Genomic DNA, 24,444 nt, shown 5'->3' with positions numbered 1-24,444 from the left:
GGAGAACTACATTTCCCATCCTTCTATGCGGTGGCAAAAAAAGGTTGAACAAAGCAAATTAACGCGCAGTGCGTGCAGGGATTCGGTGTTCTTCTTCAGCATGGCTCCCCCGAACTACATTTCCCGTCTCTCTGTGGCGGGAGGGAGGGGAAAGAGGCGCAAAGCCGAGAGAATAGGGCGTAAAGCCCGCCGGGAAATGTGACCCAGCAGGCCAAGAGAACTACATTTCCCGTCTCTCCCAGTGGGAAGGCAAATATGTGCGCGCAAAGCCTAATGGGAATCGTAGTCCCTACACCTCAGCACACTCATGTTATGGAATGGGAACCAGGGAAGAAACAACTACCAAGATGGCGGCGAATGAGTCTGTGGGGAGGAGGCACGGGAACTCCGGCAGGTCACACTGCGCAGGGCGGTGGGGCACACGCGGAGTCGCTGGAGTGAGGGAGTGCTGAGTCGGTGCTGCCGCCGCCGCCGCCGCCTTCTCCCGTACGGCTTCGGAGCCGCAGAGGTTTGTGGGGCAGCCACAAAATGGAGGCGAACGGGAACGGCAGCGGGAGTAGCAGCGATTCGGCTCCCGACTGCTGGGACCAGGCGGACATCGAGCCGGGCAGCGGCGCCGACCCTGGGTCCGCCCCGCCGGCCGCAGAGGCCCAGGCCGAGCAGCCGGAGCTCCTCCTTGATGCGGCTTTCAGCCGCCAGCTCAACGTGAACGCCAAGCCCTTCGTGCCCAATGTCCACGCTGCCGAGTTCGTGCCGTCCTTCCTGAGAGGGGGGGCGGCGCCTGGACTACCGCCGCCCTCCCCCCCACCTGGCCTGCCGCCGCCCCCGCCCCACGGTAACCGCCGCCGGGGCCACGTTGCGGGGAAAAGGGGGGCGGGGGGGCGGCCACGTGCACCGGATGGGGGGGTTGCAAACGCAGCCCCGGGGGCGAAGAGGAAATGAGGGAACGCAGGGGGATGGCCTGGTGGTGAGTAGGGCCCTGGCACATTCAGGTATGAGGGGCTGCTGCCCGGGGAATAGGGCTGGGGGAGGGGATATTGGGGGATGGGGTTGGAGGAGGGGTGTGGAAGCCGAAGTCTTGGGGAGTAACACTTGGCTGTGAAGCCTTGAGGAAAAGATTGATGGCGGGGCTTGGGAATAACATTGACAGGAGGGAAGGGGAGCGCTGGGAGGCATCACTGGAAGTGGGATGTGTGGGTATTGCTGGGGGCCATACTGGGTGTGAGGACAACATGTGGGGCAGATGTAGGGAGCTTGTGTTGGAGAGACTTGGGGGCTAATATTCCTGGGGCCTGTGGAAGGGAAATGGACTGTGAGGCTGCTGAGGGGAAATTTAGGAGCAGGGGATTGGAGTCTGGGAGGAGAATTTGGATTTGGAATCGGGAGGGGAGCTTTGAAAATGAACTTTGTAGAGGGAGAAGAGGATATCAGAGAGGTTGGTGGTACGTGGGGAACTTGAGCATAACCTTGGTGTATGTGGAGAGGAAGAGAGGCTGAGGATCACATTGCAGAATCTAGCTAGAAGAGCCTTAGGACAGCATAGAAATGTTTGTGACTCAGGATACAGCCACAGGGATGGGGGTGAAGTTATAGTGGAGCAGGGCAGAAGGGCACTTTGTGGCACAGTTTAGCTACTGGAGCAATGTGCTGAGCAGTTTGAGGAAGGAGACAATAGGGTACAATTTAGGAGTCTGATCAAGGGTGCACAGTAAAGATAATCCTTATTGTCAAGAAGCAGAGATGGAGAATGGGGTAATTCAGTTTTAATTAGTACCGTGTTTCATATACTATCTATATCCCAAACCCTCTCTACATTACTTTTTTATCTTGCTTTTCATCCTGAAGGGTCAAAAAGTGCCTTAGATCAATATACTTTTGAGAGATGGGAGTGGATGGTGGGGGGGAGGGGAAACTGAGTGTAGAAAAAGGAGATAAGTCACAGATCTGGGTGGTAGTAGACATGACATGGTTGGGAGATTGGCCCTGTAGCTGCCGCCAACAGTTTCAGGGAGATCATTTATGCCTTTATGAAGAGGATCACTTTAAGCATTTAATAATCTTTCCAGTGTGACACTTTTTGTGAGGTGATTGGGGAGGAGGGCTCTCTAGCTGGCAGGGTTCTAGCTTAATATCTTGAATTTCTATATTGCTTTTAATTTCCAAGGATTTCAGAGTATTTTGCAAACAGCATATGTATGGTGTTCACTTTTTACATAGATGAAATTAAACAACAGCTACTTATTAATACCTGTTTCAAATTGAATGAGTCTCCTTCCAGATGTCAAAAACGTGGATTCATTTTCTGACACTTTGTCATTCATAAATTCTTATTCATAGATTACAAGGTTACTCTTGTGGTTTAGGATTTTGAAACTTGTTTGAATGTGACATTTAAAACCTCACTATCGATTTTTGAAAACTTCCTTTATTCATATTAACACAATGTGAGACAGCCCTCTATTTCAGATATCAGGGTTGCAGTAATTCATAGTCACCAATTTGTTATACAGTGTTTAATAAGCCATACCCAGCAAGAGATCATGAGTTATTAATTATTGCATGCTGACTTAGTATCTGAATGAATATCATAGTCCCCTTAATATTTAACTTCCATATGATGATGATTGAAATCAGTAATCAAACTTTCACTTATTGGCTTGTAGAAAAGTATATAAAATATTCAATATTAAAAAGTAATATTCTTCTGTTAAACAATTAAGTATAAAGCTCTATGTTCTTTAAGTTTGACTTAGTTTTATACTGCATACTTTCTGATATTGTAAATTTCAGGATATGTATTATGTGGGCAGCTGACAGTAGGCATGACCTTGTGCAGTACCATTTAAAATATTCTTTGGATAAGGTTTGGACAGACTCCTTGATTTCTATTCAAAGAATCCATGCACTTTCATGTTCATAGGTAAATGGAAATTGTAAAGGTGCTGCAAATAGTTGAGGTTGTATCAGAATTTGTATTATGAACCCTTGAAAAATATTTGAAGTTCACTCCAATATGAAACTTGGAATTAAAATTTAAAAATAATTCAACAAATATTTTTACATGTTGTACATAATCCATCAGAATCTTTTAAATTTAAACATAATGAAAAAGTTTACTTTTAGATCCCCTTTGCTTCTGTAACTCACATCATCTTCTCCTAAAGGAGAACCATCAGAGTTTTGTTCTGTACTATGAACAAGGACTCCTGGTGGTGTTTGAAATATTGTTACCAATATTTGAATAATGGCATGTGCAGTAACTTTTTTTCCCCAGCTCTTTTTATGAGGCTGGCAGTTCCTTGGTAGGATTTTTTTTTTTTTTTTTTTTTTTTTTTTGTAGGCTGGATAATACTTTCCCTCATTTCCTATACTGTATGTTGCCCCTTTTCTGCATTCTCACCACTCTTGAGGCCTGCGGACTCAGCTTCCATATTTCCACATAGAGACTAGCGGAGACTTAACTGAGAGCCATTCAATATGGCTTCCTAGGTGTGGTCAACACTTAAAATTTAGATTGACCTAGCTATGTTGCTCAGGGGTGTGAAAAATTTACACCACTCAGAGCTGTAGTTAAGTCTACCTACCCCCCAGTGTGGATATGGCTAGGTTGGGGAAGTGGATTGCCTACATTGATGGAAAAACCTCTTCTGACCATGTAGGAATTATCTGTACTATGGTGTTAAAGTGACGCTGCAACTGTGCAGCCATAGAGCCATAGTATAGACATGGCCTTAGTTTTGCGGAGTGGACAGTCTTCACTCCTTTCTTTCCAGCTGCTGAACACACTGTCTATGTAGCAATACTATCTTTGGCTGATTTGGAATTTCTAGCTTGTATAATAGTCATACCTTCTAGATGTTTCAAAGGTTTAGATTGGTACATTACTAAATATTTACTTGGGTTTTCATAATATTAAACCGTTGTCTATTAAAAGCACTTTTGTCTATCTTGGGGTAACCTTCTTCCATTATGAGGATTTTGCAGTTCCAAACAATATCTTCTTATCTCGTTCCTTGAACAGGCCATCATTGCTGTGACCCTTTGAGGCTGGGAGTACCTAGTCACGTTAAGTAATTGATGACCAAGATATTGGTGGAACCAAGGTGGTTCTTTTGTGTGGTTCTATTTTACCTCATTAAGTTGCCTCCTCCTACTTACATGAACATCCGTGACACTTCTGGCCAGGAGGTGGAGTCTAGTCAGTGTAGTCATGATATTTTCTATTGTGCGTATTGTATTTTGTGACTCACTTTAAAATGGCTTTTAAAGATTGCTGTGGTTGTGGTATGTAAAATTTCGAATTTTACATACAAAGGTGATGAGAACAAAAACTGGAGGGCAAAAGTTGTAGAGCAAGTCAAGATGTTGAGTTAAAAACACTAATTGTCTTGTGAGGGTTGACCTCCCTCAGCCAGCTAGCTCTTAGGTCATCATGCCACACTCTCAACCAGACACTAAGGGCTTGTCTACACTGGCAATTTACAGCGCTGCAACTTTCTGGCTCAGGGGTGTGAAAAAACACTGTGCTGAGCGCAGCAAGTTTCAGCACTGTAAAGCGCTGGTGTAGACAGTGCACCAGCGCTGGGAACTACTCCCCTCGTGGAGGTGGTTTTTCTCCCAGCGCTACGCCACGACCACACAAGGCACGTTAAAGTGCTGCCGCGGCAGCACTTTTGCATTCCCAGTGTAGACTAACCGAGAGTAACACATTTTGTTTTCTGTCAAAGCCCACCATTTTGGAAATAAGGTGGTAAATTATCTGTTGCATCACTTTCTCAAAAATAGTTTAGTCTGTCACATGTCTTTTTTTTTTTTTTTTTTCCCCAGCTTTGTATAACTTATGTGAACATTAGGCCATCTGCTCTTTAAGCATCTTTCCAAAATAATATGCATAGTCACCACCAGTCTTTGTTCAACTTAGCTCCCGCTCTGCACCTTTGCAGATTAACACCTCTGCATTTTAGACAAATTTTGAGTTTGCCCTAGACCAACAGCTCAGTACTCGGATAAAATGGCTCAGAAGTTTATATACCGTTCATTAATGTGTACATTTAAAATATCCACGTATTAGCTGTCTTTTACAGACAGAATTGATTCCACAAATTTTAATGTACTTCATGTACGTGTTTTCAACATCTGTGAGATCTTATTGATTGGTCACATGGAGGCAAATCTGTTTCATATTACGTGTGAACCATTCGTCTCTTTGTGTGGAGTATAAAAATGTTAAATTAGCATGAAATGGAATCTTGAATCAGGTGATAACTTAACTTCATCTAGATAGCAGTAAAAAGTTTGGTACTTAATGGGACTCTGTCAACTTGAAGTCTAGTTTTACAAAACGAAGTCAGAAATGGTTTTGGGTACTTCCTGAATCCCCCTTGCACATTTGGGGTTTTACATTTTCATTTTCCTAGTTTAATTTTTTTTTTCTCCCCAGCTTGTGTTTAAATATCAATACAAACAAAAGAAGCAGCTTACAGGGTGAAATAATGAAACTCACTGTAAACAAAGTTTTGCCAAATACAAGAAGTTAAGACGAAGATTTTTTTTCTCTAATCTAACTTTATGGTAATGTTGCCTATTACTTATAACAATATTTGGTTAAAAAAGTGAGTTTAACTTGTCTGCAATAACCTTTTGCTGTTTTATTGATGTGTTCTGGCAAGAAGTTTTTAAGTAGGCCTTTATGCCTACATCAAAATGCAGTTGCTCAAGTTTTAGTAATTCTTAGAATATATGTTGAAGTTAGACAGTGTCTCCATACTCTGGGTACCCCAGTTAGCTGTGTAAAGCAAGGTGTTAAGCACAGTTAATGCAGTACACCTCTACCCCAAAATAATGCAACCCTATAAAACACGAATTCGGATATAACGCGGTAAAGCAGTGCGCGGGGGGGGGAACAGCTGCGCACTCCGGCGGATCAAAGAAGTTCATATAACGCAGTTTCACCTATAATGCAGTAAGAGGACAGGGTTATATCGGGGTAGAGGTGTATTGGCAAATAAATGTAGAGTATGTTATATTCTTTGTAATAGCTTGGACATTAGAACTAACTTTGAGTGTGTCAGTGTTAAGACACTGAGTTTGATTCTATCTTAAGTGCCATGGAATGTTAAATCTGTCTCATAATCCATCAGGGATATATGATGTTTTATTTGAAGGTTGGAATTGGAACCCTTAACCGTCTTAATACTGAGCTTGATTCCTTGATCTTCTGTTTCAAAGGCAAGAGTGCTACCAATTGAGCCTTGATTTTAATCTTACGGGAAGTGATCGCTGGGGGCGGCGGGGTGTATGGTTTATTCTTTGAAAATCGTCAGGCTTTCATAAGGCCTAGTTGTGTACCAACATGTAGGTTTTAGTGAAACAAGTAAGATACTTCACTACAAGAAATGGGGGTCTTGACACATACTAGTTAATGCTAACTAGTTAACTAACATGAGGTAAAATCCTAGTGAGGACAAGGCAGTTTGTCGTTTTCCCACATGTTGGCGGGTAAAAGTTAATGGGGGAGCCTATGGTTTTACTTCAACCTGCTAACTCACATTAAAACTACAACTGCTTGATTTTCATTGGGATTTTACCTCATGTTTGTTATCACATGTAAAGAACATATTTATTTTCCTAGGGAAGACAAGGCCTCAGGTTTTGAGGTAGAGAGCAAGACTTTCAATAAATCATTTAGGACCCAAGTGTAAGTGATATTTTTACAAACAGCTTTATTCACCTGAAGTGAATTTCGGAAACTCTCTCGGAAAATGTTTTTCTTTCTCTATTATTTTAAATATTGTTCATGTGAAATATTTTGAACAGCTCTTGTGCTTACTGTCCTTAACTAGATCATACTGCTTATATTAACTGAGTCTCACAATTTTTACTGTTGGCTGTGATTCTCCTGCTTTTATATTTTTAAGTCAGATCTTTAATCTCTTTTTTGGTTTGATTTCCTTTTTCTCCACTTCCTTTTTAAAGAAAGGATAAACATCAGTAATAATTGTATGAGAACTGCTGAGACCATATGGTTATTGTGTAAATATGGTACTCAAATCAGATATTCAAATCACAAGCATGGAGCAATGATGGAGTCCTAAGGTTACTCAGTTTATAGTCAGTATGGGCATCTTACATTTCTTCATCCCTCAGTATTCCAGGAATTGCTGTGAAGAAATTTATGGTGTTTGTGCTGCTGCTGGAGCAGCAGAGGGAAAGTGACCAAGAACAGGTCAGATTTTCTCCCATCAGTTATATGTTTTGTGCAAAGGCTGCGCAGATGTAGGTTGAGAATCTACAGAGGCCATAAAAGGAGGGTGTGGGGGGATAAGAAATGAGTATGACTCAGGCAAATAGAGAGGAGACAGACAAAAGTATGATAGTTATACTAGTGACATCATCTTTAGGACCAAAATCAGTCTCTTGCTCCCTGGGGCAGAAGGAAATAGGAGTACTGTGGAATTGGGCTCTCATTTATTGGATGAAGTGAAAAATTCATTGATCTCTTCCCCCATCTATTGAAGAGGAAGTTTTGGGGCTATTTATTGAACTGCATCAAGCCCTTCTGAGCCAAAGGAAGGGTTGCTGTCATCCAGGGCATTTAAAGTGGCAGATGGAAATAAAATGAAGGGAAAGAATAGGAATTCCAGAACCACCTCATAAAAGAAAGAAGTTCAAAAGAGGTGGAGCATGAAATATAGTCAAGAACAAAATTGACTTTGTAGCTTAAATAATTAGAAGATTAACAGTCACTGAGCAGTTTTTAGCTAGATTTATTTCTTGTATCCTAGTTTACACTGACTCTGCTAGCAGCCACAGGACCCTCTGTTGCTTTTTACAGATTCAGACTAACACGGCTACCCCTCTGATACTCTGCTAGCAGTTGTATTCCTATATTTTAGCCACTCTTTCTCTTTTTTTTTTTTTTTTTTTCTTCCCAGTCTCCACAAGCTGTCTCTTCTGGACAAAGAAATCTAACTTCCTTTTAATTTAAATATCAATCCAAAGCAGCTTTCTGCTGTTTCTATACAGCAGTAAACTGTACAGTGAAACTTACCTTGCTAGTACTGTAAACTGCTAATGCTATCAACTTGCTGACTTATGCTCATCGTTCTCAACAAAAACAAAATAATAAGTTGGTACTTCAGAAAGTGGAGCATAACTTGTTTTTAGAGCGCTACCTCTCTTCTCCCTTCAGTATTCCAAGGTCTTGGGACTATTGTGCAACAGAAATATATAGAAGGACAAAATACAATATAAATAATAAGCAGCAGATATATGTCAGCTATGGTAGAATAATGTGGATTATATAGGCCATATGGTGCATTCTTGCAAAGTTATTTGGGACACTAGAATAACACTTTAAAACATTAGGATGCATGATCCATATTGTTGTAATGCAGTTTCATACAGGCTCAATCTGAGTACACTTACGCTTTGCCAGAGTCGGAGCTCACTCTAGAAACTGAGCTCTTACCTAATGCAAACAGTATACTGCATTACACTATATCTTTTCTGATTTTCCACCCTTAACGATCCTGTGTCCGTTGTTGGAAAGATCAAGTGGTGATAAAGCTGAACAATGTTCCAGATCTCTAACATCTAGGAAGACTGTACGGTCTGTTTAGCTATTGCTGCCACGTTCCACAGTCACTGTATTACCGCTATGTTTAATGCCTACTGTAATGTGCTTTGAGAATGGGTGGAATGTGAAAGATGATACATAATACCAAATTCTGTTACGTTAAACTATGTGTAACTGCAAAATTTTGCAGTGTTTTATGTGATTTTCTGTAACACTTGGTGTGAATTAAGATTGACATTCTGATAAAATTGGATTTCCTGGTAAGCTGATGACACCTTGATTGTAAAGACTCTTAGCAGAATGACTTCCACAAATAACAAAGAGCTAGATTTTCAAGCAGAGTTTAGAAGTGTGGATAAAAATTTCATATTGTTCACTTAGGTATGCTGTATATGATAGCAGATGCTACACATGATCTACTAAAGACTGCTTTAGTAAACTGTTGTAAAAAGAGTAAACCCTTAATAATATGTTGTCTAGACACTTCATGTGGCTTGTGGAAAACTTAAGGAAGTATGAGAAACCTTAGGTATTTGCTAGAGTATTGTCAGAGAAAACAGAAGAACACAAGATACAGGAAATATCATTTAGGACGTTTCCCATTACCTCCTTTGCTTCCCTTTACCTTCAGAAGTGCTGTGTTGTTGTGACCTTCTCTCCAGCTGATGAAGTCTGGACTTGGTTACCTCAGCTGAATTAATCTGCCATGAACATATCTCCAAGTGGGTCAGTAGAGGCTTTCAACTTTTTTCATACCCTAAACCCACATTGAGCCATCCAGACGGTCTGCCTCAGCTAGGCCTAGGAATTGTTTGGAGCTCATCAGAGGAGATGACATTTTCCAGGGTGTTTTTGTAAAGCGTAACATTGTCTTAGAACGAGATGCTCTCTATTCCATTATGAATTCCTTGAGTTACCCAGTTACCTTTTTAGGTGTCTGTCTTAAAGGATTTTTTTCTTCAGTAGACCTCTTCATTTTTACACAGAGCATATAGTGAAAGTCTGTCAAAAAGTCTGTCAGACTTGTCTCCTCAATCAGATATTGCTTTCCTATATGTTTGGCACCAACCTCCTAGAACCATAATCTTCCAGGGTAGGTAGAAAGTTCATTTCTAAAAATGAGGAGCTGTTTTCAGAAAGGTGTTTACATCACAAAGTCAATATGCACAAACCCAATTCTTTTTCCTTTGTAGGGTATGTCATTTTTAGCGTCCTTTATTTCTAATTATATCTTCTACCATATTACATTTTTCTGGTGTTCATGTTTGTTTTTTTTATGTATTTGCAGATGTTTGTGTTATCCCTTTCCTGCTCTAGTGGAGCTATATATATTAAAATCTTTCCGTTTTTTATTGCAAGACAGTTCCTCCAGTTTGTCTTCATCTCCTTAGTACTGAGGTGCCCAGAACTGATGGTCTAGCTCAGGGGTCGGCAACCTTTCAGAAGTGGTGTGCCGAGTCTTCATTTATTCACTCTAATTTAAGGTTTTGCGTGCCAGTAATACATTTTAACCTTTTTAGAAGGTCTCTTTCTAGAAGTCTATAATATATAACTAAACTATTGTTGTATATAAAGTTTTTAAAAATTTTAAGACGCTTAATTTAAAATTAAATTAAAATGCAGAGCCCCCCGGATTAAATTAAAATGCCATAGGTTGCCTACCCCTGATCTAGCTGCAGTCATACTAGATTGTATATATCCACCGCCTAGCTCTGTGAAATACTTCTGTGGATGCAACTCAGAGTGGCACTTGCTCTTCTGCTGTTGCCATATTATATGGTACTTTTATATCTAATTTGACTGATACTGCTGTGGCAAAGTATGTCCTTCGTTGCCTCAGCCTTTCTCCCTCAGACAGTGGGGGCCCAGAGTGAATCAGTCTTTCTCCAGAGGTTTTTAATTCTTCACTCTGATTTATTTTTTTAATATTTACAAGGTGAGCCTCAGGGTAGCTCTCTTAAGCAAAACAAAAAAAACAAACTCTCAACACACAAAAGGAGATACTTTACCCTGCCCACTTTCCGGGGTTTTACCTTATTATGCTGGTTTCTGGTTGCCAGCCCTTCCCCAAACGGCAGTTAAGTAGGCTATTTCCCCTACGGGTAGGAGAGCAGCCTTCCTCCCAAGAGAAGCCTTTTCTCCCTTCTGCCACTAACCCTGCTGTAGTTTGTTTCTCATCCCTCCTCACTCTGTCTCAAGGGAAGAGGGGTGTTTAAAGGTCACTGTTAGCCTTTAATTGATTCAGGTGCCTCTGAGAGGAAAGGGCCTTCGTCATTTTAAGGCTGATATTACTTGCCTTCTACCACTCTTATAGCTGTCAGATCTGACTTTGTCACATTACCTTAACAGAAGTTCATAATAGCAGAAGTGCTGCTCCTACTAGGTCAACCCACATTCCCTACTTCTTTGTGTGATACTTCCCATTTCCAGTATCTCAATTCTCTGTGGAGGAGTCGCTTTTTTGTTGTTGTCCTCAAACCCATTGTGCCTATGGGTTTAGAAACCGTAGTGCAGAGCTTCAGCAAGCTTGCTTTTGATCTAGTACTGTGATGAGAGAAGCTGAACAGAAAATAGCTTTTCCTATCCTGCAAAAAGTTTTGAGATTTCAAACATGTTCCTGTTCTGCATAATGATGAAAGGAGACACCTTTTGAATTTTTTGCAGGAAAAAATTAGACACTCACCCCAGAATAACAAATAGCCTGGTGGGTAGAGTGCTCATCTGTGATGTGACCGAGAAGGGCCTTTGAATCTGGGTCTCCCGCATCCCAAGTTAGTGCCCTAACCATTGGGATATTGGCTATTCTGGGGTATCACTCTAACAGTTTTAGTTTAGATGAATTGGTATTTTTCTATGAAAAATGTTCTGTCAGATTCCCAACCTGCTCAAATGATGTGTGCTGCTGTGCATATGGTTTATAAGAGAGGAAAAACAAACAAACCTCTTTGATCTACTTATCATAGTGTTTCTATTTCAAGGCAAGTGAAAGTACAATAAACATTGGATAGATTTTTTTCATTTGCAGACAAGAGACCATGTGGAAAACTTCAGTCCTAAAGGTGAATGTCTTGAAAAATCACAAGCATGTGTAAATGAGATTGTAATGGAAATGATTTTTCAGCCTTGACTACAGAGAATGCATTATTAAGTTGCTGGTTGCAATTTCGGAAGTGATGTAATCTAGAAAAAGGAGTTTGGAGTTGTACTTAGATTCTAGTTTCAGCTATGCCACTTACTGTTCAGTGTTAGGTGAATAAGGCAATTTTTGTTTCTTGGATTCCCATCTGTAAAATGGGGGTCTTAACCACTTGTATAAAGAATATTCAGGTCCTCAATGCGGATGAATTGTACTATAAGTAAGGCTGTGAGTCTGTCATGGAAGTCACGGATTCTGTAACTTTCCAGGACTTCTGCAGCAGCTGGTGCGACTGGCATGGGGGCTGCCTGAGCAGTTTGGGCAGCCCCTGGGCCAGCCTCAGCAACCGCTGCTGGGGCAGTCTCCGGCCACCGCACCTCTCCCACCCCAGCACCAGCAGGAGTTTAGGTGTGGGAGGGGGCTCAGGGCTAAGACAAGGAGTTGGGATAAGGGAGGGAGTGAGGGCTTTGGTTGGTGCTTACTTTGGGGTGGGGAGGACTCTCTTTAAGTGGCAACATGTTCCTAGGTGGAGGTGCAGCCAGGCGGCTCTGCGTGCTGCATCCATGTTCAGGCACCGTACCTGCAGCTTCCATTGGCTGTGGTTCCTGGCCAATAGGAGCTGCGGAGCAGGCGCTCGGGGTGGGGTCAGTATGCGGAGCCCCCTTGGCCACGCCTCCACTTAGGGGCCACATGGACATGCTGTTGGCTTCTGGGAGCTGGGGTAGGGAGCCTGCCAGCCCCATTAGGCCCCCCCAGCACCAGCATGACCCATGTCCCCTCCCGTCCCCTTCCTGCAAGCTTTGTAGTCTAGTATTCTGCCATTTTCTCCTGCACTGCTCCAGTCTATGACAGCCTGCAATGAACACATGCTATAGAACTAGAGCAAAGTGGCTGAGGGTACAGTTTCTCTTCATTGCTCTCCGTAATGCTTTGAGAAAATTTTTCAATTTTCAGGTCTTTTGTGAATGTAGTTCAAATAACTAAAGTAGTACAGGAGTCTGGGCTGTATGCTAAGTGTGGAGGGAGGAGAGCTAACAACACAGCCAAGTAAAGGATATGGGAGTGGTAAGGAACTAGTCAAAGGTAAAGCAACAATGTGGATGGACATGCTGTTTTTGACATACTGTAGTTGCTCATGTCATGTCACAGAGACCCTTGAGGTCTGGTTTACCCTAGAAAAATTAAACTGATTAAATCCCCCAGAACACTTTGTACTCGCATGTAAAAATGTTCCAAAGAGTCAAATGGTCTAATAACTGGTTGGAATGGACTATTTGAGCGGGTTTAATTAGTTACAACTCAATGTGACCCAATTTAATGGTAGCATTACTGCAGACCAATTGGAATAGTACAAGGAATGTTTGGTTGAACTTGACTCCAGGTCACTAATGGCCCTGTGAAATCTTCTAGAATGTATTTCTTCTTGGAACTGTACTGAGGTTTATAGGATAGAGTGTATTGTAACTAAAATGGCTTAAGATGCCAAAGTGAATATTAAGGAAAATATCTTAAACCAATTCAACATGTGTGGATGCAATAAATCATTATGCTTAATCTGGTCCAATTACAAATGGTTCAGTTCTTCAATATGGAAAAAACATTAGAGAGAAGCTTTGATATTAGGGAGGCTCTTAAAATTTATTAGGCTTAAAAAATGAATTTACCAGTCACTTGTTTTTATTTCTTACCATGTTTTGTAATTATGGCAGGACTTTGCTTAAACAAGGGCTCACTTGTTTCCTACCCTGTTTTAATTTCCTATTTGATCGTGCAGTGAAGCTATTAGACATCCAGATACTGTGGTGATGGGCACTATAGAAATTCTATAAGATGAATAGCTTTTCTCTACAATAGAAAGATCTCACAAACAAAAGATTACTTCATTGCAGATAGTGAAGTTACATTTCAGTGTATTAAACTCTTAACAAAACCCGAATACCTAAAATAGCTAGAATACACAAAAAGAATGGTGAAGTAAAATGCACATGTACAATTGCTTCCCCTAAATTTGCTTTGGAGTCTCTTAAATGCAGGGAGGACGGGGACTTCCCCCTCAAACTGTCATATGTAACATAGTTCTTAAAATACAATATACCAGCTTTAGTAGAATTCTTTCACAGTAGAAGGTTGTATTTAGTGTCCTCCTGTAGGGAGGAGGGAGTATTTTTATTAGATATGGCTTTATTTGTTGCCGTGATAAATTTGAAAGAACTCTGGTCTTTATGGGATTATCTTGAAATTAATAACATCTGATTCTTGTTTTAAAAGTAACATTTTTTTGTTTAAGGAGCATCTGCAGAGTCTTCACAAGAGGAGCAAACAGCATCTTGTGAAGGTACTGGGTTTTCATGTTTGAAAATCTTTTGTCGTGCCAATAAATGGGATTAAGAAAAATAAATATTTTTAGTAATTGCAAAAAACATCTTTATTAAAGTGTTCATGGTGGTATTCCAAAGTTGTTTGTTTGATATTGCTGGCTTCACGTTAAGCAAATGTACATAATGCCTCAATTTTTTGTTTAGGTTCAAATGTTGCTGTTAGTATGGAAGTCTCAGAACCTGTTGGTAAGACATGGCCATTAACAGTTTCTAATATCACTTGGGTTGATTTATTGTTAGCTAAAATGAAGGCTGCCTTAGTTGGGTCTTTGCAGTTTGGTTGGTACAAATCTCTCAGTATCACTGCTGTGTGCCTGAATAAGAAAAGAGACTGCAGTAAATTTTGTGATGGCAGACATAATGGGATTATTTGAACACTGAAGAAGAATATTCTGTATTTTCTACACTTCTTTTCTTCAATACATTCATTATTTCAAATTGTAAAATAGTCTCAATGTTTCATGCCATGGCATGCTCCCTATTGAGTAAGTGAAACAAGTCATAACGTGTTGAATGTAAAGATGCCATATTTTTCCTGATTTTTGTATGCAACTTTCCCTTTTCCTGCTAAAATTGTGGTAGTCTTCAGTGTAGTTTCCAGTACAAATATTAGTCTGTAGTTGACCATTATGCTATTCTAAGTCCGTGTTTGGGTTTTCTTTTTCCCTATAAAAATGCTGCTTTGTTAAAATCGAAGTCTCTTAAATCCCTGAGAGTCATAATTTTCTGATGTCAGCAGCCAAGCTTGCTTGAAAGCTTGTGGTAATATCCATTTCAAATGAAGCAGAGAGTACCTGCTTTGCATACCAGGACATCCACAAACAGAATATCTGAAAAGCAGAAAAGTTGCATCTTGATTTAAAAATATCTATATATTAATTAGTTATTGCTGGAGTAAAAAGATTGACTAGCTTTTCTGAGTTACATTCTTAATTTATTTGAATGTACTTCGTTTCACTCTAGTAGAAAATGGAGAGACAGAAATGTCCCCTGAAGAATCATGGGATCACAAAGAAGAAACATGTGAAGCAGAGCTAGGAGGTGGCCCATCAGGAGATGCAGGGCATACTGAGGAGAGTGCCCAGGAAATGATGGAGGAAGAGGAGGAAATACCAAAACCTAAATCTGTAGTAGCACCACCAGGTGCTCCTAAAAAAGAACATGTAAATGTAGTATTCATTGGACATGTAGGTAAGTTACAGATAAACAACTGCAGGGCAAGGGATAGAGCTTTCTGATAACGTGAATAATAAGTTCTTGTATAACTCTGTCCTTTAATGAATCCAAATTGTGACTTTTGCTCTCCCTTTCTAGGTTAACAAGTTACTAGAATTGGCAGAATAATTTTTAGATAAGATTGACAAATATTAGTAATATTTCTTTGGAATTTAATAACCTAGGTTATTGTGTACAATTTTGGCTGAAGATTTGAATCTGTGTGGCAGAGGCTTTACTTGCCTAGAATAATTAGGTTGCATTAATAACCCCATCATAGATGAATGATCATTGATAGCTCTTCCAGTATCATATTCTGATACTTCTTAATATAAAAGTTAATATCTGTGAAATACCATTTTCTTTCTTTTACAAAAATGCTGCTGCTGTTCAATTTTATGACATTCTTTAGAATGACCAGGGCTGGCCTCTCGCCCACTGCATAGCTGGTGCTGTGTTGTAGGTTAGGTGAAGGCTACCCAAAAACCTCTCCTGCAAAAAAACAAAAAGTCCTTTGCCAGAGAATGTTTTCTTTTAATCCATTTCTGGTAAAACCATACCTGAAATATTGGTGCTACACAACCAAAATGTTGTTAACAAATTGGAGAATTCGGAGAGAAGCAACAAAAATGGACGAGTTGACTAGAAATTGAGAAACACTTATATGCCACTGTCCCACTTTAAGTGTTTTTAGACAATCAAAAAAAGTGAAGGATGAAAGTATGAAGGATGGACAATAATTATTAAGGGTGATAGAGGAAAATACAGACTGAATATATTTTACTGACAATAAAATCTTAAATTAGGGAATAATCTTCCAAGAGAAGTGGGAGAAGCTCCATTGGGGCATTTTAAAACTAAACAGGACAAATTACTTAAAAAATGTCCTACAAAACAATGCTATATTGTCATGAAATGGGTTTGATGGACCTAACTTTCTCTTTTTTTAAATACTTAAAACTAAATGACTTTGTAAAGTATCTTTGTTTTGTATGTTTGTTAGATGCTGGTAAATCAACCATTGGAGGACAAATAATGTACGTAATTTTAAAAAAATAAGATTTCTTTGAACTGTTACAATCTTTAATATTGTGATTTATAACACTTGGGAAGTAAATAGTATGATTGGTTTTAGTGAGCATAGACTTTTTTTTTAAATGAACTACCACTCCAGGTCTATGAATTTAGTAAGTCATTGTCTTTGATTTATTAGCTTCAATGTTCCAGTCTTATTGCTCAGGATTTGCTTAACGAAAGCATAACTGTTCAAAGGCATATTTTACTAAATAACAAAAAAATTCTTTAGAATATTAGATACCATTTTTTCTGAGAGCTGTTGTTTAAAACTCATGTTCAGATTGATTCATCCCTTGTTAAATTTTGTCCCATGTGAGATTTTTAAGACTTTTAATTTGAATATGATCAGCCTCTGATATTAGCATTATCATTCATATATTGAAATCCAGATATTGATTTTAAATCATACCAGATTATAAATTGTCAACTTTCTTTATATACATTAAACATTTACGGAATAAATCTGGAATAACTTTCCCATAGGAGAAGTTTCTTCATAAGGCCAGCCTTTTAGAAGTTGGCTTTCACTATGCAGCACAATGTCACTCTCTTAAGCCACAAGAGTATATTTTAATATCTGTCACTGGAAGCACTCATAATTCACTTACGTGTTAATTTTTAAAAATTCTGTGAAGATACTTTGTATCAATTAGTTCCATAAGTTCTGCAGTTTTTTTATTTTTGTTATGCCTTTTTAAATTTTGTTGAATATCCCTTTTTATTAGAAAAAGTAAAGTGTCTGTTGTACCTTCTCTCAGCCATTAATTATTCTGAATGCTGCTATAATTTCCCCACTTATTAGTTTCCTTTCTAAATTAAACAGATCCACTTTTACCATTACAAGATCAGATTGATGCTTTAAGGAAAAGCAACATAACTGATATGTTAGTTTTATATAAAGAGTATCTAATATAGATCTCTAGGCTTTTAATATGCAAAAGATCTGTGGGAAAACGGCAATTTTCCTTTCCTTGCCAATTTAAGAAGGCGCTGGTCAAAAGTATCTGTCTTCAGACTTCACCCAATTTAGCATTTTTCTTTTATGTAAACTTATCATGTGCCAAGGTTTCTGATTTGTATTACCATTTTGTAGTTCTATGGACAGTGACTCAGTCACTTATCTGGTTTGGTTTAGAATATAATGCTTTTAGTTGCTGATACCTCTTCTTTTCCTTTTCTCCTTTTATATTTTGTGTGTCTTGTACGTGGTTTTATTGTTGTCTCTAATATTTATTTGTTTTAAGATTAACAAATTGGACTAGTCAAAACTTCCAATCTTCTGTAACTGTTCTGTTCTAACTATGGATGTCTGTGTATGCATATATTTTCCTTTAAACATTTGTTTTAAAATAATCCAGAAAAATAGTACTTGCTTGATTAAAAGACATTCTGAATTAAGACAGTTCCTTGGGAGGTCATGTCTGTGAAATGAATATATTAGATTTTGTACCCTTTTTTAAAATTTATTAAATTGAAGCATTTTAAAATGCAATATACAACGTTCTTATTTTTTTGTTTTTCATTATGTCATTTGTATACCTTTTAAACTGTAGAGCTCATATAGTAGGTAGGCTTATGCCTTGTTTGCGCTTTACTTTCTTAACAGATAGCCATGCCTTACTTTTTGAATTATGGAATTGCTCTTCTGAGAGCAGATATTCCATTGTTACCCTTTTCAGACCGTACCTCAGATCTACAGAGTAATCGGATCATATACTCCAAGGGTTCTCAAACTTCATTGCACCACGACCCCCTTCTGACAACAAAAATTACTACATGACCCGGGGGGGGGGGGCAAAGCGTGAGCCCACCCAAGCCCCACCGCCCCAGGCTGGGGGCCAAGGGCTTCAACCCCAGGCGGGAGGACCTGTAACCTGTGCCCCACCATCTAGGGCTGAAGCCCTCGGGCTTCGGCTTCATCTCCAGGCAGTGGAGCTTGGGCTTTGGTTTCGGACCCGGATCCCAGCAAGTCTAATGCCAGTTCTGGCGACCCCATTAAAAGGAGGTCGTGACCCACTTTGGGGTCCCGACTCACAGTTTGAGAACCGTTGATATACTCCATTAGAATAGAAACTTAGCTGCCATGTAGTTAATGTAAAATGTCTTCTTTTTTTTCTTCCCCATGCCCCAGGTACTTAACAGGAATGGTTGACAAAAGAACACTTGAGAAATATGAAAGAGAAGCTAAAGAGAAAAACAGAGAAACCTGGTATGAATCTTACCTATACCATGGCATCCTTTTTTAGCTTCTGAGAGGAGATTGTTTTGAAGTTTTCCTTTTAGTATTTGGTTCCTTTAGATTTTTCCAGCCAGGGCTTTGATGTGTGCCACATTATGCAGTGCATTCCATGCTGGAGCAGATTTTGCTTCCATATCATACAGAATATTGCCTTAATTTGTGGTGCTGCACAGTAGCAGCTGACTGGTAGGGGTGATGGAGGAAGAAAACCATCCTCAGACAGCCAGGGAACCCTTCTGTCTTCCTGCCCTTCCCCTATAAGTACTGTATGAAAGAGGTGTCAGAGAAAGAGGCTTACCGTTCTGGGGGATAGGGAGGGAAGTAGCAGGCTGGATCACAAAACTTTTCACCTAATGGGATGAGTGAATGAAATAGGGCCCTGAACTGTTAGCCTCCCAGGCTGTGAAGAGCCACCCTGCTGCCTCCTTCCTCTGCCAACAGTTCCTGGGCGGCTGTGTACCCTCTCAGAAGCATCTCCTGCTTCTTGGAGGGGATGGAGACGGCGCACAGTAGAAGAGGACTTCATTAGAGGCAATAGCTATGAAGCAATGCAAAGTGGTAGATTTCGACCTGAATTAATTGTATTTGGACAAGGTAGAGGGATAGAAGGTGGCATGAATTAATTGTACTGAAGTAAGCCTATGTGGGGACCACCTTTTCCATTAGAATCCTATGACAAAACCACATAGGGTCCCTCCACAAAATCCTGAGTATTCTGAGCAGAGACCTTTCCCCCCACCCATCCATATCCAGTTTCAGAAATGCTTTGAGTCATACAGTGGGGGAACATCTTTTAAAAACAAGTTTCAAACTTAAAATATGGCATGATGTGCAACTGAAATGTGAAACACAGATTTTGTCAGTGTCACATATTTTAGTGACACATTAACAGGCTTGAAAGTTGAGAGGTATGTCTTCAGCTTTACTATATATCGGGCCTTTGCCCTGTTCCTTTTGAGGGACCCCTCTCATGTGTTAACTGCTTCTTCAGCAGGTCCAGACTGTGTGCTCTGGAAGTTATAGAGGAAGTTCCTCCTTTTCATCAGAAAAAGGGATTCTACTCTCAGTACTTCCTGATCCCCAAGTCCAAGGAAGGGGTGAGACCTATCCTCAGTCTCTGCGATCTCAGCAATTCATGTTTATGAGATTCTGTGTGGTTATCCTGGCTACTTTTTCCCCCCATATTGAAGCCCTTGTTCTCGGTCTTCAGGACACCTATTTCCATGTAGCAATTTTCCCAGACCACAGGAAATTTATGAGCTTTTTTGTCACCAGTCAACTCTATCAGTAAACAGTTCTCACCTTTGGCCCATTGTCACCCTTGTGCATCTTTACCAAATGCATGACTATGGTAACAGCAGCCTATCTCAGAAGAAGGGGAATTCATATCTTCCTGTACCTAGACGATTGGCTAGTGAAAGGCTTTTCTGAGGAACAAGTCCTCAGTTCACACTGGACCTCTTCGATTGATTGGGGTTGACTTTGACTCCAACTCAGAAATCGAGTTCCGTGGGGCCTACTAGACTATGAATTTGAGGGCTTTTCTCCCACATGTGCGATTGCAAATAGTTCAGTTCGTTGTCTGGATCTCCAGTCTCATCTGACCATGGTCCGTGTATGCCTGAAGTTAGTTACGTGGTTCAACATGTGAAGTTGTCTTCATCCTCTTCAGTCATGGTTGAAGTTGGTCTGTCGTGAGCTGCCTGTCATAGGGAAGACTTGTCTGAGGGCCTCCAGAGATACTGGACACTCTACAGTGGTGGGAAAAACAGAACAATGTGGACCAGGGTATTATTCATTTTGCCCATCCTCTGCCAACCAGAACTGTAGTCACTGATGCTCCCCCACATATTGTGGACATCATCTAGGAATGTTAAAGGTTGAGTTTGTGGTCAGGGCAGAAAGCATCATGTTATATCAAAGTAGTGGAGTTTCAAGTCATTTACAGTGCCTTCCGGGATCCGATGAGGGAAGCAATGGTTCACATACTCACCAACAATACCATTGCAGTGTGTTATGTGAAGAAGCAGGGAGGAGCCTACTCCAACCAACTTTGTCAGGAAGCAATAAATTTTTGGCATTTCTGCATCAAGGAAGACATTGTGCCCACAGTAGCGTGCTTACAGGGCTCTCAAAACCAGTTGGCTGACCATCTCAGCGGGACTTTCTCCAGCAATCACGACTGGTCTCTAAAGAGCAGCATGGTGAGGAATCCCTTTGATCAACCTAGGTGCAACAAAGGACAACAAGAAGAGCCGTCAGTTTGGTTCCCGAGGGGACTTGGTGCAAGATCTCTAACCAATGCCTTCCATCTGTACTGGGGAATGCACCTGATGTATGCCTTTCTCCATACCCCTTTCATATTATCCTCAAACTGGAGGTGGACCAATTCATACTTTGTCTTGGCCAAGCCAGCACACTATGTTGATTCTCCAACTTTCTCAATTTGTCTGTTCAACCACCCAAATCTCTTCCTCTCCTTCTGACCTATTTCAGTACCATGGCTAGGTTGTTCATTTGGCACTGAGTAATCTACACCTCACGACATGGCCGGTACATGGCTAGAGGAGAAAGAAGGGTAATATTCAGAAGATCCTGCTTAATAGTAGAAAAGTATCTATTAGATCTACTTCTTTGGCTAAGTTGATGCATTTTTCGGTTTGGTTGATACCTAAGGGAATTCAGCCCATGTTGGCTCATGTTCAGGACATTTTGGACTATCCTTTACATTTAAAGTCCTTTGGGTCTGGCTCTTAGCTCATTCGAGGGTTCACTTGGCAGTTCCATCCTCCGTTCCAAGGAAAATTGCTTTTCTTAAACTTCATGGCAGTGAGATTTCTGAAAGGTATAGTCTCCCTGTTTCTTCCTGTGAAGGAAATGAACCCATTGTGGGACTCTAATACTGTGCTAGCCCCCTAATGGTTCCTCCATTTGACCTGATGACAACCTACTCATAGCCTATCTTCTGGGAGACGGGAGACACTCTTGTGGCTATAACATCTGCAAGAAATCCAGCAAATTACAAACCTCTCTATAGTCAGTTTTTCAAAGATAGTGTCCTTAAAACCACATCCAAAGTTTTGGCTAAGGTGATTTCATAGTTTCACCTTAATCGGGTTATTTATTTGACTATTTACTTTCCTAAGCCACACTCAAATGCAGATGAGCAGTATCTCTATATGTTAGAATGCCAAGCACCACTGCACATCTATCTGGAAAGCACTAAACCATTTACTTCACCACCTCAAATATTTTTTTGTCTCCTATGCGGATTGGATGAAAAGTCAGCCGATCTCCATGCCGATGGTTTCCAGACCATGGCTTTTGGAGTAGCTCAGGCTACACCCCACAGACATTACAGGCTCATTCGATGAGAGCCCAGGTGACATCGATCTCATTTCTCAGTCATGCTTCAATATTGGACATTTGTAGGGATGCTCAATGGTCTGCCGTGCATACTTTTACCAAACATTATGCTATTACCACATCATCTAGGTCAGATGCAAACTTTGCGACAGAAGTTCTGCAGTCATTGTTCACTGCCTAGTGAAACTGCTTGTGAGTCACCTGAGTGGAATATACATCTGCCACCATTTGAAGAAGAAAAACGTTTACTTGTATTGTAATTGCTGTTTTTCGAGATGTGGGTGCAGATGTGTGTGCTACTCAGGTTGTGCATGCCTGGCGTACCAAAGCTGGAGTAGAATACATGTCTGCACCCAAATCTCAAACAGTTACAATCCAGGTAAGTAAGTACCTGTCTTTTCCACATCCCTCCCTCCCTTCCTCTCCCCTCCCCCCCCCCCCCCCCCCCCCCCAAAAAAAAAAAAAAAAAAGCTTGAATCCATGTTTACACACTCACCTTTGAGATCTAGAAAACTGATTCAGAAGCATGATCTGGCTTCCTGTAGTATGCCTCCTTGGGAGATCATGAAATGTTGTTTTCAGATGGCAAAGGATGTCTCCTCTTTCTGCCAAGAAAATAACTTTCAATTTGTTTATTGAAAGGGGAATAGTAGGAGATCCTAGCAAGTCCTGCTGCATGCTATGGCACGCCAATTACTTGGGGTGAACAGATCATCTCAGGTTTGGGTCTCAAAACTGGTGGTCTTTTTTTTTGGTTTTTGGGTTTTTTTTGGGGGGGTGGGTGTGTGTGTTAGTTTCTGTTCTTCCTAGAAGGCATCAGATCTGCCTTATATCCAAGACAAGGTTTCACCCACATATAATACAGGTAGTAAATAGGGACTATTATTGAAGAAACAACTGTCTCTACAGCTTGAACCTTTGACACAACATGTTTTCTTCCTTTACCTTTATCAAATAGACCTTTATTTGAAACTATCAGATTCCTTATTGAAACAAGGACTTTATAATTGCATGACCAAGTTTGGGTCAACACACTCTTCCATCCTTTACCAATAAATCAATAATATGAAATTATGATGGAAAAAGTTAAAAAATAGAGAATTACAGTTGTCATAGCAATTTTAACTCTGTTCCTGTCTGTCATGTGGAATATTGTATACCAACCTGGTGTTAGCATTAAAGGATTAAGATATTAATTGAGGCATTGGAAAGAGTAACTGAACTTCCAGTCATGTGAAATCTGTTTTGATATTGTGACAACAATTTTGGGGACTTGGAAGTAGAGTGGGTGGTGAGTGTGAAAGAAAGTTGAAGCAAAGGTAAATTTATTTGATTCTGTACTGGCAATCACATTTGAATGCCTAGAAGAGCATGTATATGAAAGAGTGCACAGAATTGCACGTCTATTTGAAATTGTGCCTAAGAGCAGTGAGCACCCGAGTGGGCAAAAATTGAAAACCTAGGCACTAAAACCATCAAACTTCTTCCTGTAATTGTTTTGATGCCATAAGGTCATAGTTAATAACTAACTTTTTTTAAACTTAACAAAGCACAAATTCTCTAGGAAGGATGGTATGTGCCAGGTCAAAAGCAGTTTTGTTATCTGTGCATAAAAGGCAGAAAACATTGAAACTTTTTTTCCATTATCAAGTGGACTATTAATCTATTAGAGTTTCTTCAGATAGCAATTTATCTCTAAGCTGAGCAGAAGCATGCAGTGCATGTATGTGCTCAAAACGTAACTTCGGGGAATTAAGTTATCAAAGTAAGGGTTTGGAATGACAGTATCTTCTTAGCCATCGCAGAGGTAGAATTAGCTTAGTGCTATATATGTAGTAATGATTTAGCCCTATAAGGGTGTCCACCTGTCTGTACAAAATTTTAAGTCTATCTGCCACATTCTTAGAAATGCTTATAAAGTTGTCAGTGTTGTTGAGGCAGTTTAAAACATTGTATATGAAAAACAGTCTTTAAGAAAACCAAAATATTAGTGTAGTAAATATTAATGCAGAACTAGAATAATGTATTTTTGCAGGTACCTGTCTTGGGCCTTAGACACAAATCAAGAAGAACGAGACAAAGGTAAAACAGTAGAAGTGGGCCGTGCCTATTTTGAAACAGAGAAGAAACACTTCACAATCCTAGATGCCCCAGGGCATAAGAGCTTTGTTCCAAATATGATTGGCGGGGCTTCTCAAGCTGATCTGGCTGTGTTGGTAAGAAAAACAAATTGGACATCTACACGTAATGGTATTGCTACAAATAGCTAGATCAGAATTACATATATAAGAATATCTCGTCAGTTGTCGTCTCTGAAATTTTCAAATCTTAATGTAGCAATCTAGTAATATTTGTATGTAATTCAGTTCTGATAGGTACACTGTAACCCAGCTTCTAATGTCAACACTGTTAAATGGTTTTGAGAGTTAGATTGTGATATGTTATTTGTGTGTTC

The 24,444-nt window shown here is 40.2% G+C and overlaps 1 protein-coding gene across 4 annotated transcripts in view; it reads left to right on the top strand.

Moving 5' to 3' along the window:
* The first annotated feature begins 396 nt into the window (after positions 1-396).
* Positions 397-24,444, top strand: part of GSPT1 (G1 to S phase transition 1) — a 39,620-nt gene continuing 15,572 nt past the window's right edge. The window contains exons 1-7 of one of the 4 annotated variants that reach the window (XM_034783020.1): positions 399-835; positions 14,002-14,049; positions 14,237-14,278; positions 15,059-15,283; positions 16,311-16,344; positions 18,516-18,593; positions 24,025-24,205. In XM_034783020.1, coding sequence (XP_034638911.1) covers positions 529-835; positions 14,002-14,049; positions 14,237-14,278; positions 15,059-15,283; positions 16,311-16,344; positions 18,516-18,593; positions 24,025-24,205 — 915 coding nt within the window. In that variant the 5' untranslated portion in view covers positions 399-528. Of the gene's footprint in view, positions 836-973; positions 993-14,001; positions 14,050-14,236; positions 14,279-15,055; positions 15,284-16,310; positions 16,345-18,515; positions 18,594-24,024; positions 24,206-24,444 lie in introns of those variants that run through there. The other 3 variants (XM_034783019.1, XM_034783022.1, XM_034783021.1) reach the window with 3 other exon arrangements.

The sequence above is a fragment of the Trachemys scripta genome, chromosome 10, assembly GCF_013100865.1.
Source record: "Trachemys scripta elegans isolate TJP31775 chromosome 10, CAS_Tse_1.0, whole genome shotgun sequence".
NCBI lineage: Eukaryota > Metazoa > Chordata > Testudines > Emydidae > Trachemys > Trachemys scripta.
Note: the sequence above shows the minus strand (reverse complement) of the source record. Positions and strands in the feature narration are given on the sequence as shown.